The 19,580-nt window shown below is 48.3% G+C and overlaps 1 protein-coding gene across 1 annotated transcript in view; it reads left to right on the top strand.

The window, feature by feature from the left end:
- Positions 1–19,095, top strand: part of hcn2b (hyperpolarization activated cyclic nucleotide-gated potassium channel 2b) — a 41,873-nt gene extending 22,778 nt beyond the window's left edge. Inside the window, exons 4-8 of the mRNA XM_088907781.1 lie at positions 987–1,205; positions 10,981–11,127; positions 11,790–12,030; positions 14,591–14,755; positions 17,541–19,095. Coding sequence (XP_088763907.1) covers positions 987–1,205; positions 10,981–11,127; positions 11,790–12,030; positions 14,591–14,755; positions 17,541–18,505 — 1,737 coding nt within the window. The 3' untranslated portion in view covers positions 18,506–19,095. The remainder of the gene's footprint in view (positions 1–986; positions 1,206–10,980; positions 11,128–11,789; positions 12,031–14,590; positions 14,756–17,540) is intronic.
- Positions 19,096–19,580: the final 485 nt, after the last annotated feature.

The following is a 19,580-nucleotide window of genomic DNA, read 5'->3' as shown; positions in this document are numbered from 1 at the left end:
GGCAGAAGGGCAGCTCTGTTTTTATGTTTGTTTCCAATGTCTATTTCAGTGTAAGAGCCTACTGCCAGCCCCCCACCCCCACCTTTTCCCCAGAAGCCCTGCCTTCTGTTTGGGATGACAGGAGGTCGAGAATCTCCACTAATAGATGCCGTAGGCACCGGCTTCTCAAAACTGGCAGGGCCAAGCCAGGACGCTGGCTCGGCTCAGGGCTGACACCTCTGCTGTTGTGCAGATCCTTCCCCAGCTCGTCTGTTCCGCACAACACCTTTGTTTTGCAGTTGTTTTTAAGCCTTTCCCTCTTGACTGCTCTTCCATCCAGAGGGAGGGCTGTAATAGCTTTTTAGCATTTGCATATCAGAAGGCAAAAAACTGTATTACCCACCCAACCAACGCAACTAACCACCCCACCACCCAACCAACCAACCCAACTAACCACCCCACCACCCAACCAACCAACTAACACAACTAACCACCCCACCACCCACCCAACCATCCATCCTGCCACCCAACCACTGCTCCACGCAACCAACCAAGCCAACTCACCACCCGACCAACCAGTCACCCCACCAACCAACCAACCAAGCCAACTAACCATCCCACCACCCAACCAACCACCCTACCACCCCACAACCCAACTAAACACCCGACCACCCCACCAACCAACCAACCCAACTCAATCAAATAACTACCTCACCACCCCACCAACCAACCAACCCAACCAACCCAACCAACCAGTTCATTTGCCAGATGATTAGTTTAATCTTATATTTAGTTTTTTCAAGGTGAGCACGAAAAAGTCTCAGATAGTATTGATGAGACCGTGATCAGAACTCTGAGGAAGAGTCAGCCACATTCAGGGGGTGTTCCTGTGGTGGCCATTAGTCATTACAAAGCCTCTGTGAATCATATCTCTCCTCAAGGCTAATGGAGGAAGAGTCTGGGTCTGCGTGGTTTAAGGCTCCCTGTTCCCTGTCCTCTCTCCCCAGAACAACACGTGGAGTGAGCTGTACTCCTTCGCCCTCTTCAAGGCCATGAGTCACATGCTGTGTATTGGATACGGGCGTCAGGCCCCAGAGAGCATGTCGGATATCTGGCTCACCATGCTGAGCATGATTGTGGGCGCCACCTGCTACGCCATGTTCATCGGCCACGCCACCGCGCTCATCCAGTCACTCGACTCCTCGCGGCGCCAGTACCAGGAGAAGGTAGGTGGCAGTGCCAGGCCTCTCATTCTTCATCAGTGTGGGTTTGGGAGTACTGTGTCAGGTGTGGTCCTCAGAGTCTCTGTTTCCTCGGCTGTTTGATTCTGTTCTCCCTTATAAAAGGGAGAGTTGGTGTTTATCCCTGTGGAAAAAAAGTAATAATAATAATTCCTCACACTTCTATAGCGCTGTTCTGGACACTCCACTCAAAGCACTTTACAGCTAATGGGGATCCCCTCCACCACCACCAGTGTGCAGCCCCACCTGGATGATGCGCCAGTCCGCTCCCCACACACCAGCTCTCAGTGATGAAGCCAGTTCAGAGATGGGGATTATTAGGAGGCCATGACTGGTAAAGGCCAGGGGGGGAAATTTGGCTGGGACACAGGGGTTACACCCCTACTCTTATCGAAAAACACCCTGGGATTTTAATGACCATAGAGAGTCAGGACCTCAGAACCCACATAGACCCCAGGGTGAGCACCCCCCTGCTGGCCCTACTAACACCTCTTCCAGCAGCAACCTTAGGTTTTCCCCAGGAGGTCTCCCATCCAGGTACTGACCAGGTTCACACCTGCTGAGCTCCAATGGGGCTGCCAGCTGGGAGTTGCAGGGTGATATGGCTGCTGGCGTAAGTAGAAAGTAGGAAAATGCTTCTACTACAGCCCTGTGAATAAAGAGATTTTGGGAGTAGCAATGACTGCTCTTTTAACAAAAGGATCATCTGATGCCCCAGGCTGGATCTATGTTATTTAGAATTTGTACAAAACACATCTGTGCTGTAGCCTACCTTGGGAAATTTAGTGACTGATCTTTATCTGTCAAACCCTTAGTTTCCAATATAAAACATAAACTGGCTATACCCTCTATATTCTGGTCCTCATTGAGTGCACAGCCTTTCCACAACATTATTTTGGGTTTTGTGAGTTCTGTAGTTACCTAAAACCAACTTGTTTTTCCTTTCCTTCATTTTTTCTGGGTCTCACTGTTCCTTGTAAAGTATCTGGGAGAGCTTCCGAAGTGAAAGCATTTGCTGTTCTCCTCTCTCATTAGTCGTGCAGTGAAGAAAATTGCTTTTTAATAATTCAGTTCGTCCTGCACAGGACGGGGCTGGGTGGTATTCAGACCCGTTAGTTTGAACTGAGATGTGATCGGGCTCACAGTTGTTGCTAGCTGCTGACCACTTGAACTCATCTGTAATTAACCCTTTCAAGACCTGCAGCCCTCCCATAACAGATATCCCAGAAGTCGATGCGAAAAATGTATTAAAAATGACCTGGATTGACTTTTCAATGATCAAGTTGTCTTGGGCTGTACTCTTATGTAAGGTGTACTGCAGTGTCACTCGTGTTGTACAGTCAGGCATGTCTGCTGTGAACTGGAACTACTTCAGAGTTCCTCTAATTACATGCTATCTTTATTGCATCTTTGTTCTGTAAGAGAAAAGTGTTCATTAAAGTGAGCTTTAGTGAAATGTGCTGACAAATGTTCGGATTGGTGAATGTTGCATGGAATTGCTGGTAAGTATTCCTGACATGTGCAAATATTATTTGCAGAAAAGTTCAACTTAGAAAATAAAATGAAGCATAGCATATTTTCACTGAACAGGTCCTGGTCAGTCTGGGGTTTGTGATATACAGTACTGTGCAATCTGAACTCTTATCAGACGTACCTTGGAAAGTTCGGTCAGCACACCCACTGCAAAAACAGCTGACAAAAAGAAGATTAAATGGCACATAAGGGAAGACCAGACCAGTATCATCCAATAAGAAGGCGGATATGATGTCTGTGCAGTTTTAAGAGCCAATACCCAAATGGAAAGAGAAGTTAATGTATTCATCAGCTTCTAAGGGTTGGATCACAGGGAGGGAGATCACATGGCTCTTTCTCCAAGGCACCCAGTTATATTATAATAATAATAATAATAATAATAATATCACTTTATTAACCCTTTACAATTTCTTGCATTAGGTATTGTCTTTTCACATACCAAAGCTTGCTCTCCATGAGACACACACACAGGGAGAGAGCACAGGGTCAGCCATTGTACGGCACCCCTGGAGCAGCTGGGGTTAAGGGCCTTGCTCAGGGGCCCAATGGAGTAGGAGTCCTCTGCTGGCTGCGGGATTTGAACCAGCAACCTTCCAACCACAGGCGCAGATCTTTAGCCACAGTGCCACCACTCCACCCCAGTTGTATCACCACAGTTGTAATTGTGGCCAGAGCTATGAAACACTGTTGCCTTCCAGTGCAGATACAGTATAGCCAGAGTTATTTCTGCTAAATGATACTGTTAAATATTTGCTGCCACAGTGCCACAGCAATTTGTCTTCCCTGGTCTTCCCACATATCACTTTGATTTATTCCAGGGCTGTAACTGTTTATTCAGTACGCTCCTTTGCTATTACTCTTCGAAAACATTGCAACACATTGAAGACTGTCAACACCCCCTCCGCCCTTCACTAACTGCCTGCTTCTCCCCACACAGACAGAGAGATGTCACTGCGCTTTTTGTGTAAAACTACACTAAAAGCCCAAGGCATAGTAATACAATTATTTCATATACAGTAAATGCAACATTGCAGCACTGCATAATCCTACTAATAAAGTAAAATAAAAGTACTGGTAGGTTAAGTGACTCATGGGAAATTTGGCCTTGTGCGTGTTTGTGTGTGTGTCCTGCGATGGACTGGTGTCCCATCCAGGCTGTGTCCTGCCTTGCGCCCGTTGCTTGCCAGGATAGACTCCAGACTCCAGACTCTATCTGTATTGAATAAACCAGTTAGAAGCTGGATGACCAGCAGCCATGTCACCCTGCAGCTCCCAGCTGGCAGCCACATTGGAGCCCAGCAGGTCTGAGCCTGGTCAGTACCTGGATGGGAGACTCCTGGGAAAAACTAAGGTTGCTGCTGGAAGAGGTGTTAGTGAGGCCAGCAGGGGGCGCTCGCCCTGCAGTCCATGTGGGTCCTAATGCCCCAGTATAGTGACGGGGACACTATACTGTAAACAGCCGCTGTCTTTTGGATGAGACGTAAAACCGAGGTCCTGACTCTCTGTGGTCATTAAAAATCCCAGGGTGTTTCCGCCGACAGGCGGACCCTGCTGATGCAGGATTAACGCTAGGATGAGTTAGAAGATGGATGGATGAAAATAGAACTCCTATGCCTACATCACGTAGGCCTTATGGTGGGCAGGCTGGAATATTCTCTTTCCGAATGTGCAGGTGGGAGTGATAAAGATGGGTGTAATCGTATCTGCTTCCCAAACTCAACATCTGCCTCCGAGCACGGAGATTCTGTGCTGTGCGTCCACAGACATCCACTGGCATGTACGGTGTTGAGCTGGCAGTGGACAGAGAGGGGCTGTTCCCTGTCTGACAGCTTGAGGGCGCTGCAGCTACTGCCTGAATCTTCTTGTTTACCAGAGCCTGTTTCTTTCAAAATAGCCTTTGCTGTTTGTAAGTTTATGTCAATCCTGTTCATTGCAAATCGCTTCCCGGCCACAATTGTTCTCATCACCTTTAAGGAGTCGATACCCGGGCCAGATCTAAAGGTGTTTCCATCTGTATTCGTCCCTTCCAATTCATCACTCCATTTTAACAAATTTACATGACTCTCCTCTCTGTTTTACAACAATCCTTCTGCTTTAGGTTTGAATGTGTAAGAAAGTTCCCTCAAATACTGCTATTCTGTTATGTAATGGAGAGGAGAATTGGTTGCTGGTCTTCACTCTGCAACACACCATCTGCAAACCCCACCCTGGCCATAAGATAGTGTAACAGTACAGGAGAAAAAAGCTGATTTGATTAGATCAGTTTGGAATGATGTGTTGAAACTCACTGCAAACTGGGTAAGAGACGAGCTAAGGAGCTACGGTTTTGGTGTCTCTTTTCATTAGCCTGAGGTTTCACTCACAGTGATGTGGGTCTGTTAATCAGATACCCACATCACTGATACAGATCAGATGTTAGCGGATACTGCTAGTTTTAAAGTTGATTATTAAAAGGGACAAACATCACTAAAAACCGCGAAGCCCTGTTCTGACCTGGTCTGAGTGATAAAGGCCACTTAAACTTTTTTGTGCCGAAAAACATTGACACATTGCAATCAATTAAGATTAGGATTAATTCAGATTATTTCCTAAAGGGGATTGGATTAACTGGCTATGCGGAGTGGGTTGATGAGCAGGTAATTAAGGTAAATGGTCTCTCTTAACCCTATTTGGAGTTTTGCAGCTGCAGTGACAGAGGACTGTGTTCCCTGATGACACGTGACGATTCGCAATGCCTGACCTTCATATGCATCATTCTGTGACGCACCAGGAAGCACTCTTAGCAGCAGCAAGAAACCGTGTGGCTGTAAATTAGATTCTTAACTAACCATGAGAAGCAAGGGTTAGGCCTTTTCAGTGGTTTCCTCCAAGAGTCAAGCAGTTTAATCTTTCGGGATTAGCTGTCTTCTTGTACTGAAGCCTGGTGCTTTCAGTTGTTTTTTACATCTAAACATTGATTAAACTTCAATCTCACATCTGCTGCTGGCTGAATGTAGGGCTCTAATTACAGTACAGCAGGGAAAGGTGATATTCTCCACAATCACATAAATAATAATCAACTGGATTTGTGTAACACTTTTTTTCCCCCAAAGGATCCAAAAACACATACAGCATCCACTATTGAAGTGTAACGTCAAAATTGCGCAAGACCTGAGTGGAATTTAGCTAGGACACCAGGGTTAACACCCCAACTCTTATAAATGGTGGCCTGGGACTAATTTTTAATGACTAATTAGTCTGTTTAACATCTCATCTGAAGGATGGCACCTCCTACATCACAGTGTCTCCTGTCTCCATACTGGGGCGTTGGTTTGGAATTTCTAGTGCTGCTGGAAGAGCGCCACCTACTGGTCAACTAACCACTCATTGCACCAGTGTGGTACTCCATCTTTAAAAGCAGGTGGCTAAGAGAGAATGAGAGCTCCCATCGTACCTAGAAATTAAGAATGATTCAGTTCCTATTTGATATTTAATGACAAATAAGGCCAAGAAAGGAAATAAAAGAAGAACGAAATGTGTTTTTTTCTGTTTTGTTTCCATTTTGGCATGCATATTAAGGAGGCTATTCATAACATGCATAATGTGTTATTCATAAGGGTGGAACGTTTTTGTCTTCCTGGCTGCTAAGAGCCTCACAATTAGGTGAAGCCGGGGACCTGTCACCCTATTATGCTGTGAGATCTGCACAGCACAGTATTAAATATGTCCGACTCTCTACTGTAATGAGCTGTAGCAAGGGAGGTTCCAGTTCAGGATGAGCCAATAAATTATACATCTGCATAGTTTCAAAGGCAAATGAGCATCCTGGAGCACCGAGACAATGGGTTGTGGATCTCTCTGCTCAGAGTGCAGGAGCCGAAAATACACTTTTTGAAAGATTGATGTGTCCTTAATCACAAGGGCTGGCCTGAAATCTGACAGCAAGAATAAGCAGCGGTAGTTTCATTCCTGGGTTTAAAACGATCCTGATGTAGATCTGGGAACTCTCCCACGTGGTAGGGGCAGTCTGGCCGTGAGAATCCTGCAGAGCTGATGTTAGCAAGACTTTGGTTACGGAGCCCAGAGTGCCTTGCACCTGTTTGAAGCTAGTGTATGTGGAGCTCAGATGAAGTCCCATGGAGTTCTGGAGTTGTGGTTAGAGGTCTGGACTTGGTCCAGTAGCTGAGGTTCTGCCTCTGAGCATGGTGCCTCACTCAGATTGCTCCAGCAAAATGTCCATCGGTAAATATATACTTTGCACAGGCACAGCTGTAAAGTGCTTTGGATAAAACTATCACCAAAGTTAAAAAAAAAAAGATTTTTGTCCTTCCATGCACAACTGCTGCCACCAATGTACAAACATGGAAGCTTCTGCGTGTGGTGTTGACTTATTACGTCCAATCTTATTAATGTCAGCAAACATTTACGCTTACAGATGCTGAAATGGATCACCCTGCTGTGCAGTGGGAGTGTGGTGTGCATCCTTGTGCTGTTTACAAACTTGTCAGACACACTGAACATAGTGGGTGAGTGCTGAGAAACTACTGCCAGGCAGAAAGGGGCAAGGCTTTGGCACTTGGTCTCTGGGGAGCTCATTACAGGAGCACCAGTGAATGACCTGAGGGCCAGTTAACCCCTTGTTTCGCCTGCCTGTAGAAGCAACGTTTATCTGTTCCTGATGTGATTTCTCGGAAGTCATTGACATGCAGGAGTCTTAAAGATGAGTCTTTAAAAGATTAAAGAGCAGCAAGGGGAGCCAGCTTCCTGTTTAGCAAGTCATATTGATCCCCACCCCCCCTGTCATGCACACACTGGCACAAACCTTCTCCAATGCAGAGCTGAACCCTGATGCTCAGGGCACTGTGGTCAGAGCTCATTCGCGACTCCTTGTTTCGCCTCACAGTCCCAGACAGCCCATTCCTGCAGCGAGCTCAGTCCCTCTGTATGTGAGCAACAGAACGTTTGACTTCCTACTTGTCAAATCTGTTTTGTGTCAGCGTGCCTTAGATGGTTGTTTTTATCTCACTTCCTTGTGAGGGTGCAATTCAGCTCCCTTGCTAAAGTTTGCCCCTGTCAAGTTTGCATGTTGATTCGGGCTTTTTGACCTAGTTTCATGTCTAAGACCACCTATTGCTTTGCTCTGATTGCACGTGGTAAATTGGGCTGTATGATCAGGGAGGTCCACAACTGGGGTACACAGCTATCGGAGCAAGAAAGCAGAGGCTCTGCTAGTTAAGGTGCAGGAAATTCCAGCTGGAGGAAACTGGTTGTTTGAAGGGATTAAAATTGGCAACAACAACAGCCTTCTGGATAGTTCCTAGAATGACCTCTGACCCTGCGTTGTGTGGCGTGATCCACTAGCCACTGTGTTGTGCTGCAGTGGTGAGTCACAGCTCACCAGCTCCACTGGTCCTACAGGATATAGCAGAGACCCTGCCCTGCAGAACAGATCTGTCTGGTTATGTAACTGGTTTCCAGAATTAGGGAGAATTACTGGATCTCTGCAGAGAGCTCATAGGAACACCATTACCAGCCCATGTGGCCTGTAAATTATTCAGCTAAGCTCTGCAGAATTAGAATGCATGCATCCATCCATCTGTCCAATATGCAGTTTTATTTTAATTGTTTCTCGAATCACTGATGAAGGTCACAGGGAGGTTGAACTGGTATCATACTTGGCCCAGCTCGCTAATCTTTACCCCCATTAGCTCGTGGGCAGATGTGTGTTTTGTCTGTAAGTGTGTGTGTGTGGCAATGATATGGGATGTTCTGGAATGTTTAGTTTTATAATGCCAAGAAAATGCATTTTTCTAGTTATTAAAGTAATAATAGCCCGACTTATTTCAATACACTAGAAAAAATATGAAATGTGGTTTAGCAGCTTCAAAAGCATATTTCGTTCTGTAAAAGTAGAGCAGGACTTGTCATGAGAGCACAAAAACGATTAGAATACAAGAAGGGGGCATTTTCATCCCATCTAGCCTGTTTGGGAGTTAGTAGCTCATTGATCCCAGGATCACATCCAGCTGTTCAGTGAATGAAACCAGGGTATCGGCTTCAGCACCTCAGCTGGGTAGCTTACCTTTTTTGAGTTTATGCTTACATTACCTGTCCATTATAATACTAATAATTCTTTGCTGCTTTTATTTTCATCCAAAAGCACTTCGCATGTAAGAGGGGACCCATTTTGCCCCTGAGGGCTGACCCCCTTGATTAGCAGCTCAGGGGGTGGAGGAACTGCTTCAGCAATGGAATTAAGGGGGGCTTTAGAGAAGCCAGATGGTAGAAGCCCAGAGACACAGGCAAAGAAAGAGTCTGGATGTAGGTATTTATACCACCATTCATAGTTCAATCAGTTTCATATTTTCTGCACATCGTAGAATTATTTTTCCCAGTTGAAAACATTAGTTGATCTATGTTCGGTTTGGATAGATTTAATTATTGGGTCTGGTTTTGCAGTTCAGTTCAGTTTATCAGTTCAGTTTACTGTCATATGCACAAGTGCAATGACATGCTTATTTGCATGTCTGCTCCAATACAAAGACATTAAAGGAATCGCCAAAAACCTATACATGGAACAGCAGTAACAACAAATTAAATAACATACAACTTAAAAAACATCAGTGTGAGTCAGTGGCGGGGGTAGAGTTCAGTAATCTGACAGCTTGTGGGTAGAAACTGTCTCTGAATCTGGAAGTTCGTGTCTTTTTGCTCCTATAACGCTGACCAGAAGGCAGGGGGAGAAAAGGGAGAAACCAGGAGGACTGGTATCCTGAGCGATACTCCCAGCCTTCCCGAGACAGCGAGCTGTAAAACTGTCTACAAGAGAGGGGAGCTGTACTCCAGTGATGGACTGGGCTGACCTGACCACCCCCTGAACGCCTTCCGGTCAGACGACGAGCTGCTGCCAAACTACACTGTAATGCCACATGTGAGCACTTTCTCATTAGTGCCCCTGGTGTTTAACCACTTTGCTAAGCAGGATCCTGTGTTTAATTCCCAGTGTCTGTGTGTGGTTGCACCAGGGACTGTGGTTTTTGTCCTGATGACATGCAGGTGAGGTTAGATTGGACTCTTGCTGGTGTTCAGGGGGGTTTTAATCCATGCAGGACCTGAGGAGCACGGTGATGGCCCTTCGCTGTGACTTTTTTGCTGTTTTTTTCTGATGTATTAAAAAGATTGCCACCGGTGTTCACGCAAACCTGAATCTCTCTAGGTGGCCCACCAGCCAGCACTGGGGTACAATGGGAAATGGATCAAAACAGCCCCCCTACATACTTCACAAACTAAATGCTTGAACAGGCTTTCGGTCAGTCTGGAGGTGCCCAGAGCTGGCACCCAGGAGGCCTGGAGACTGAGATGCAGGGTGCCAGTGTTTTTTTAAGTTTCAGTATTATTTCAGTTTTTACTTTGACTTCCTTTTCAGACGGCGTTTATTCCTAGTGTGAATGCTGCCCTGGGGCTGAAACGCTCCCTCGTTCAGTCCCACGGCTCAGCCGCACAGCTGACAGAAAGCCGTCACCCTGAATTTCAATGCCTGCTCCCTTTCTTTAAACAGAGCGCTACTTTAAACCACCTGTCACTTGATGTGTTGCTACATTTACAAGGTACAGTGCACTCGCAGCCCTGGAAACAGAAGATTAACACAGAAGGCGCTGACAAAGTTTTAGCAGCGTTGCTACAACAGCTATGCTACCACATCCCCCTTTTTTATTTTTTCAAGCAGCGGCCATAAATAGGTCAGTGTTCTTTTTTCAAAGAGCGTCTTTTTATATCATCCCGTACCTTCAGGCAGAAGCTTACCCATGGATACCAGTGACAACACTGCTGGATGCTATTCAGAGACACAGCTCTGAAGATCTCTTTGTGGCTTTCAGGCTTTAATGGAGGTATAAGTAACTGGAGCTGCATTTCTTGTGCGTGACCAGCCTCACAGCTGGTTGAATCAGACCATCGCCCCCCGTGCCTACGAGGTATTTTCCACAGAAAGCTTTAAACATGAAGCAGGGTTGCACGCAGAAAATGCATTTTTTCTATGTTTTGACAGACAGTGCGCTACTATTCAACAATATTTGTAGCACCAGAAGTCCATTTTCTCATCTGTTTTGTTTCAGGCTGGAACAGGCTGTGCAGGATTCTGGTGCTGCCCGGACGCACAGCGTGTTAAAGCTGTCAGATCTCTGCCTGACTGACCCCCCATGTCTCCTCCTCCCCCCCCTCTCTCCCTCTCTCTGTCTGTCCCTGGCAGTACAAACAAGTGGAGCAGTACATGTCCTTCCACAAGCTGCCCGCGGACTTCCGGCAGAAGATCCACGACTACTATGAGCACAGATACCAGGGCAAGATGTTTGATGAGGAGAGCATTCTGGGGGAGCTGAACGAGCCACTCCGCGAGGTGAGACAGGAGCTGGCCAGGCTAAGCTGGCATGGTTACAAGCACGTCTGCTGTTTGGCCTATACTTAGCTCTGATTTACATTGCTCTGACCAGGACCTCCCACAGTGTTGCATAAAGACTATGACAACACCCTGCATCTGCAACAGGATTGTGGGGCCAGCAGGAGATCCAGTTCCTGCTGCAAAGCGGAGAAGATGCCAACTTGGTTGTTCCTGGTTCAGACCATGGCTGTGTCACTGACACAGAATCTCTGGGCCTCCGAATCTCCGTGTTCACCATCCATCACACAGGATATCAAACATGAAGTTCAGTGCATGCCTGCCAGAGTCAGTGACTCTGCTCCACTGGCTATTGATGCTACAGCCCTTCTCCTGCGACCGCAGGTCCTATTGGACAAAAACGTGAATTATTTGTAATGCGCAGCAGGGACACGGGCATCAGAAACATGTTCTGATACTGTCGAATTGGAGACAAAGTGCAGGGGAGAAAAGAGGTTGTAGGGGACTTGCGAACAGTTACAGTTTGGCTCTGCTGGCAGTGGCAGTGAGGTGAGCTGATTAGGGATTGGTGATGGCAAGCGTGGAGGAGGGTAGCCGGTTGATTTTCAAAAGCAAACACAGGGAAGCAGGCTCAGGGGGGCGTGTCCTTCCTCTCTTCCCAGGAAATTGTCAATTTCAACTGCCGGAAACTGGTGGCGTCCATGCCCCTCTTCGCCAACGCCGACCCCAACTTCGTCACGGCCATGCTGACCAAGCTGCGCTTCGAGGTCTTCCAGCCGGGGGACTACATCATCCGCGAGGGCACCATCGGCAAGAAGATGTACTTCATCCAGCACGGCGTGGTGAGCGTGCTGACCAAGGGCAACATGGGCATGAAGCTTTCGGACGGCTCCTACTTCGGAGGTACGGCCCTTCGCTCTGCACTGCACACTTTGGCAGTGAGGGGTGCAAACGGCGCCCCCTGCTTTTCCCATTATAGCTCTGCAGGGGAACGAAGGAGTCAGTGTGGGTGCCTGCTCCACCTCTTTTCTTCTCAAGGACGGCTAGAACTGGCTATGTTGCTCAGCACTGGTTATTTCCCTGGCCTGGATTTTTGGTCTCTCTTTCCCCTGTGCCTGTTATTTTTACCAATGTTCCTGTTTAAGTTCTTTCTATCCATTTACCTCTTAAATAACAGGGGGCTAGTGCAGCATACAGCAAGAAGGCCAACGTGAATGCTGTTAGACCTCAGTCAATTAATAATACCCAATTACCTGGGGATTGTAATTTACACTAAATGGTGGTGGTGGTGGAGGGGAGTCCCCATTACCTGTAAAGCGCTTTGAGTGGAGTGTCCAGAAAAGCGCTATATAAGTGTAAGCAATTATTATTATTATAAATATGAATTCTTCCGCAACACTAATGTGCTTGAAAGCAGTCGTTCCATAGCTGAGCTACCTCGCACATGCTGATGGGTATTTAGATCCCTATCTCAAGAGTGCAATTGAAGCCACATTGTGGTTCAAAGCCTTGCTTTTGCTTGTCATGAAGACACATACTGGTGCCATTTTGATCAGGACCGAAATGCATTGAAATCTGAGCAAAGATTACTTTGACCACGTTAGCCAAGAGGATGTAAGGCATTTTCTGGGGCTCAGTATATTGAAGGCTCTCGGACACATTTTCTGTATCTCGCAGGTACAATATGCTGCAATATTACAATATTCCTGTTTCAGAAGTGTACGACGGTTTACTATGGAGGACGACATTTTCTGATTGGCTTAGTCTTTGTGCAAAGAACCCCTCCAGGTGTGCTTGTGAGACAGTGGCTTTGGGATGAGCTCCTTCCAGCTTGCGTGTGTCTCCGAGTCTGAAACACCCACCTCCTCTTGCCCAGTGTTTCACACGCACGATCCGAGAGGAGAAAAAGAACATGCCTGCGCTGGGATTCAAGGTTACAGCGCGATTGTCCTCTGCAAGGACAAACATTTTGTGAATGCAAAGTGCTGGCCCGCATCTGCAGTCCCTTCAATAAAAGGGAGTTCATTTCTGAAGAAAAAACATATATGACTGCATTTGAAATGACTCTTAACATGTTTGAGAACAAGGATGGGATGGGAATTTTATCCTGTTTTTCTGGTATAATATCGCCTCTGTGGTTTTGTGGCATAATGATGCACTATTCTAATATATATATATACTGTATACCACTTAACCCCTGGTTTCCAGTAGTGCTCTGTCAAATATGGTGAAAGAGGCTATCCAAAGGGTGTGCTGGCAACCTGAATGTTCTTCAGTCTCAAAGATGGAAGCAGAGGTGCAGTTTGTATAGTCTGTAGTTGTGAAGTCTTCACTTTAGCAGAGGGATCTCTACGATGCAGCTCCTATACCAATTTTGGTTGCATTAAGCAGCCTAACAGTGTGTGACTCCTCTGCAGATGAGATGCTAATTCATCACAAGTTACCCCCAGCAGAGCTCATACTTTAGAGGGGAAATGAACCCACAACCTTTCAGGGAACCCAGAACCCTAGCCACTACACTACACTGCTCCCATGCTATTGTAAAGGGGGTTTATTAATCTACTGATACATCAAAGCCAGAAGCTTTTCTGGGGCAGTCTGTGTGGACTGATGCAAGAGTCTGGTCCTCATTTGTTCGCCTTCTAGACTGGCGAGTGGTTCTGCATAGAACTCTGGTGCAGGGAGTAGTTCAGTGCTCAGTGGAAAATGATCAAGAGGCCTTGCGTCTCCTATCCCCCTTGGGAGATATCCGAGACTGTCTAGATCTTGATACCGAATTGATTTTCGCTGTAGCCGCTCTCTCTCTGAAAGAATGAAATTCTTGACTGGGATTCATCAATCCTGGCCAACACTGTGAGCAGCTTGTTAATTATTCATCCGCCCTGCTTAGCAGGTGGACATGGTGGCCACTTTTTTGCATCCAGACCGAGCTTCCCTTTTGCTCTTCCAAGGAAACATGGAGTCATGTTCGCAATAACAGGAGCTGGCGGGGTCAGGTGGCTGGTCCGAGTTTCCTTGGATGCGATCGGAGCAGTTCCTGACCCACAGGCCACGACAAGTTGAGCCGAGTGCTGTTAGAAAGGAAGCCACTGTAAACGTTAGGATGTCTGATTGGGGGGGGGGAGTTGGACTTAGAGGTGTTCAGTCAGAATCCCACAGATGGTGGCTTTGCACCATGGGCTCCTCAAATCAAAAGAGGTTTTGGTTACAGCCAAGAGGACCATTTGGTTAATCTTGGCTTTTTGGCAGGGAAGTATCTGATTCAGCCAAGGATTTCAATGTTGTGGCCGGGTAGGTTGTCCCAGACTCCCAGAACAGCACATGACACTTACACACGCTGTCTCAGCTCTGCTGCCTCCCCTCCTGGGCACAGGGCAATAGGACACCTGTCTCAAAGGGTTGTTCTCTCCCGTCGCGAACCTCCAGACTAACGCCTTTCCCATCTCCTCTTCCGCCCGCCCAGAGATCTGCCTGCTGACGCGGGGGCGCCGCACGGCCAGCGTGAGGGCCGACACCTACTGCCGCCTGTACTCGCTGTCTGTGGACAACTTCAACGAGGTCCTGGAGGAGTACCCCATGATGAGGAGGGCCTTCGAGACCGTGGCCATCGACCGGCTGGACCGCATAGGTACGCCGACCGCTGGGCTGCTTTTGGGGGCACAGTTGGCGCAACACCCCAGCGCCGGGTAGAGAGCCAATCTCTGCCCACTCTTTCCAGCCTCATCGGCAATGTGTCAGCATCCCAACACGTGACCTTTCCTTAATTAAAAGCGCAGAGACGGCTTAGCTCTGATATTTCTTACGGGACCTGCAATGTGATCTTTTGCATACAGAAGAGCACTTCTCCACTTTTTGGCGCGATTTTGAAAAACTGGAGTTTTGAAACTAAATGAGCCGGCGCTAGCAGAGAGACCAAGGCAGACCAAAGTCAAAACGGGAGTTCGCAAGAGAGACCAGAAGCTTGGCTCAGGATCTGCGCCTGTTTCTCGAGGGTTACTGGTTCAAATCCCGCGGCCGGCAGAGGAATCCTATTCCGCTGGGCCCCTGAGCAAGGCCCTTAACCCCAACTGCTCCAGGGGCGCCGTATAAATGGCTGACCCTGCGCTCTGACCCCCAGCTTCTCTCCCTGTCTGTGTGCCTCATGAAGAGCAAGCTGGGGTATGCGAAAAGACAAATTCCTAATGCAAGAAATTGTTTATGGCCAATAAAGTGATCTGATCTTAAGCAAGCCGATTTTGGGGACGAAGGATGGACTCTGACCACATTCCCTCAGTTTGTGCACTACTGAAATATAACTGGATCTTCCCATTTGGAAGACTGGAAAGTGGTTTAATTTCTGTCTATGAAGTCGACCTCCTTATAGTGGCTGATCCAGTATCTTCTGCCTAGACTGTAGTAACACCCCCCCCCCCCATACACAAACCTCTTCTCTCTCCCCAGTACTAATAATTCCAAGGTCAGGACGTCTCATCTTTCCACCAGATGTTTCATAAAAGTCACACCACAGTTCCCAGGCCTGTTGCTGCTACGACGTCATGAAGCATTTGAAGACGTTAATAAAAATTTTGCTCTTTATTAAAAGCTGGTTGAGGAAGGTAATTGGGTGGAAACGCGGCTATATAAATGAATATTTCACTGGCACGTTTTAAAAATGTAGCTTGCTGCACAGAGCTCCCGTCTCTCTGTTTGCAGTGGCTCTCTGAGGTGTCGACTTTCAGCTTGTGTGGCCGCATCCCAGTCAGGATCGCACTGGGCACACAGACGGCGGCTTTGACCTTGTCACTGGAGCGCAGCCCCTGTCTGTCACACGGGGGACAATTACTGTCTCCGCCTAAAAAATAAAAACACAGCCGTTCGCTGCTGTCATGAGAGAGATGCTGCATTTTTTTTCTCCCTGCAAATAACGGAGTGCTATACAGGACAGGATCTGATGTGAACCCAGGTGACCCAAGGCCTAAGACAGAGCAACGCTGATAATTCACCACCAGCAGCTCACCCTGAAATGTGCATCAGCAGTTTCTTCCAGCAGCAGGGAGAAGACCGCTACTCCATCATTTAGTGCATTTTGCCCACCTTAGCTGAGTTACCTGGTTTTCTTATCATGCAACTGCTGCAGCTCTTTTAACTTAGTTCCACCCAAACACTGCTTTAGAAAACAGTGAGAACTCTCCAGCCAGCCTGGAGAGTGCTGCCCATCAGTAGGTTAGTGAACGGGGTCGTTGTAACAGGCAGTTGCTGGTTTTACTTCTCCATTAACCCTGGGCAGTGTTTTGTGCACTGAGAGTATTGAACTGTCATCGGTGAACGACTGCCGGTTTTCAGGACACCCTTCGAGTCCAGTCAGTGAGCTGAGATGGACTCTATGTGAGCCTGTGAGGTTTTATTTTATTTCAATCTACCATACTCTGTTAAAAACCTCGCCTCCAGCTACTGTGTGCAGTTATTATGCAGCAGGCACTTATATGAACAATACATTTCTGGAACCTTTTTTTCACATGGAAAATTTAGGATCAGCACAGAGTTGAAGCAGAAGGCGATAGCTCTAACATACTGTACATACATGCAGAGCTCCCTAGTTTTCTAACAGCTCTTCTGTGCCAAAGAAGGCAAAATCATACCAGGTGCTGTGGTGTTTGTGTCTCCTCTCTTTTGTGCTTGGTCTTGCATTGCACCTTATTTCTAAGTCCAGTTACCTAGTTTATTTTTTTTCACCAGATATAGGGGAGGGATAGGCAGGTCTAGGGAGGACTGGACCAGCAGTCTCCTGTGTGATAGCAATTCTGTCTGCAGCTTTGGACTGCATGAAGGAAGCAACTCGAGCTCAGGCTGCTGCTTTTCTCTCAGTACAGAACTGTGTGTTTGCCGTGATCTGTGACAGCCAGCCCTGCTAGCAGGCCAGCTCACACTTTTGACCTCCATTATGTCAGACCTAAAGCAACGAAGACTGAAGGACCTGTCCCTCAGGGGGCAGGACAGACACAGCCAGGGGAGAAGATAATTGGGATGTCAGTAAACTGTAGCAGCCTGCTGTCTTCTCCTTCAAATAAACAAACATTCACTCTTTTCTGTAAGGCAGGGTCACTGTCCCCCTCCTCTGTGTAGGGCCCAATTACAAAATTGGATTTTAATTACAGTTGACGGCTAAGTTGCACGTTAACTTAATAGCAATGTAATGTGTCCCTCTTGGATGGGACAAGCCTGTAAGAAGCTCTTGTCACCTGCCAGCCTATCAGCTCTTTAAGTGCAGAAATGAGAGCTGATGGAAGAGGACGATGTCAGCTTCAGCCGTAACGGTGCAGGTTATCAGCTCCTTACCTACACAGCTGCACATGCAACCAGAGAGAGGTGCCTCCGGGTTGTCGCGGTGTTCCTGGTGACGGTTTGTATTGAAAGTTTTCCTCCTCCCCCTCCAGGGAAGAAGAACTCCATTCTGATGCACAAGGTCCAACACGACCTCAACTCGGGCGTCTTCAACAACCGCGAGAACGAGATCATCCAGGAGATTGTGAAGTACGACCGCGAGATGGCGCAGCAGGTGGACCTGCAGCGGCCCCGGGCCATGTCCATGACCCCGCCTCTCCACGGAGGCCTGTTCGCCCCGCCCGGCCAGCCCCCGGTCAGCTCCGCCATCGCCACTCTGCAGCAGGCGGTGGCCATGAGCTTCTGCCCGCAGATGGCCAGCCCCCTGGTGGGCTCGGTGGCCCTGCAGTCCCCCCGGATGGTGCGCCGCTTCCAGGTGGTGCAGAGCCTGTCCAGCCCCGTGTCCATGTCCCCCCTGCAGCCCCAGCCCCCTCCCCAGCCCCCCCAGATGTCCAGCGGGGCCTTCGCTTCGGCCATCTCCAGCCCCCCAGTGCAGAGCCCCCTGGCGGCGGCAGGGCGGACTTTCCAGTATAGCTCCAGCCCCGGGGGCGGCGCCCAGTCCGGCTCCCAGCTCTCCCTGGTCCAGCAGCGAGCCCCCAGCCCCCCACAGCGCCCTGCCGCCCACAAAAGCACCCACTCCTTGCACGCCGGCAGCCTGAGCCAAGACGCCCGGCCGCTCTCCGCCTCCCAGCCCTCCCTCCCCCATGACGGAGCGCCGCCGGCCGCCCCCAGCCCCCCCCAGTCCACCCGCGTCTCCTCCACCTCCATAGGGCCCCCCCAGACCCACCCCGGTACCCCAGTGTCCTCGGGGTACAGGGGTCCTGGGCCCCAGCGGGTCGTGCTGCCCCATCAGATGTCCGTGGCGTCCTACCCGCCCACGCCCCCCTCCGGCGCCGCGCCAGGGATGGGAGCAGGCACCGCGCCGGCGCCAGGGGACTCGGGAACGCCCAAGAAAGATTCGGTAGTCAGCCTCCCCGATACGGACCTGGCCAAATCTAGGCTATCTTCCAATTTGTGACCTGGACCGTGGGATCGGCGTGGGGACTTTCGTTTCTTGAGCTCAAAATGCCCCCCTCCCCACCAACCCTCCTCCCCTTATTCCCCTCCCCCCCTCCCCGAATCTGAAAATCCACCAAATGTTTGTCGGGCGAAGGCCGAGAGGAGAAACAAAAGGAACGCCCAAGACTTGTGTGTTTAAGGATCTGAAGTCTGTACAAATATACTGACCAATTTTAAAAACTGATGGGATGTTTCTACTCTGCCCACAAGCGTAGATGCGTAGCGATAGTCTCTCCCCACGTCCTGTCTCTGATTCCACCTCTTTTTTTGCTTTCTTTCCTGTAAAGTGTATTCAGACACATAAATATCGTATCGGTTAAATACTGTACAGAATCCAAACAATGCAACCTACCACGAGCTGGACACAAGGGTAATCAGGGACCTGCTACTGGCGACAGTGGTGTTGTTCGACGCTTCACAGAGTGGTGTCAGTGTCTCCTCTCTCCCTGTTTCAACGAGCTAATTAACTTGGTGTTTCTGCTCATGGCGCTGTTATCTCCTGGCATTCGTTTTAGAAAAAACAAAAAACAAAAGAAAAAAAAAGAGCTGATAGTGTTTTAGACCGCTGGTCGATCTTCAATCGATAGGTTACAAAAAAAAAGGGAAACGTGTTTTTTTTTTTTGGCAATCGAATCTTCGTTGTATATTCTCAAGACCAAAGTTAAGCTTGAACACTGTTTGGGATGTCTGTCATCAAACTACGACAGCGACGACGAAAAATGCCATTTATTTAACTGCCTTGATTCTGACTTTAGAAGCCATATTCTTAGTTTATGTGTGTGTGTGTGTGTGTGTGTTGCTTTGGTCTGTCATGTTACAAGAGTGGCGATTTTGTAGGTTCGTCAGGCCTGTTCTCAACTCCCCCTCTCCTCCCTCCTTCTGCTTTCCTTTCCAAATGCTGGTGCTGAGCTGGCTCTGTCTGTTCTCCCAGCCCGGAGAGTGCTGCCCAGCAGCTGGCAGTGGGTTGTCCTGGCAGTGGGGAGAAAGTTGAATGTCAAGAAGGAGAATCAGAAGAGCATTAAACTACCGGTCAT

This window comes from Atractosteus spatula, chromosome 28 (assembly GCF_055471065.1).
Source record: "Atractosteus spatula isolate fAtrSpa1 chromosome 28, fAtrSpa1.hap1, whole genome shotgun sequence".
NCBI lineage: Eukaryota > Metazoa > Chordata > Actinopteri > Semionotiformes > Lepisosteidae > Atractosteus > Atractosteus spatula.
Note: the sequence above shows the minus strand (reverse complement) of the source record. Positions and strands in the feature narration are given on the sequence as shown.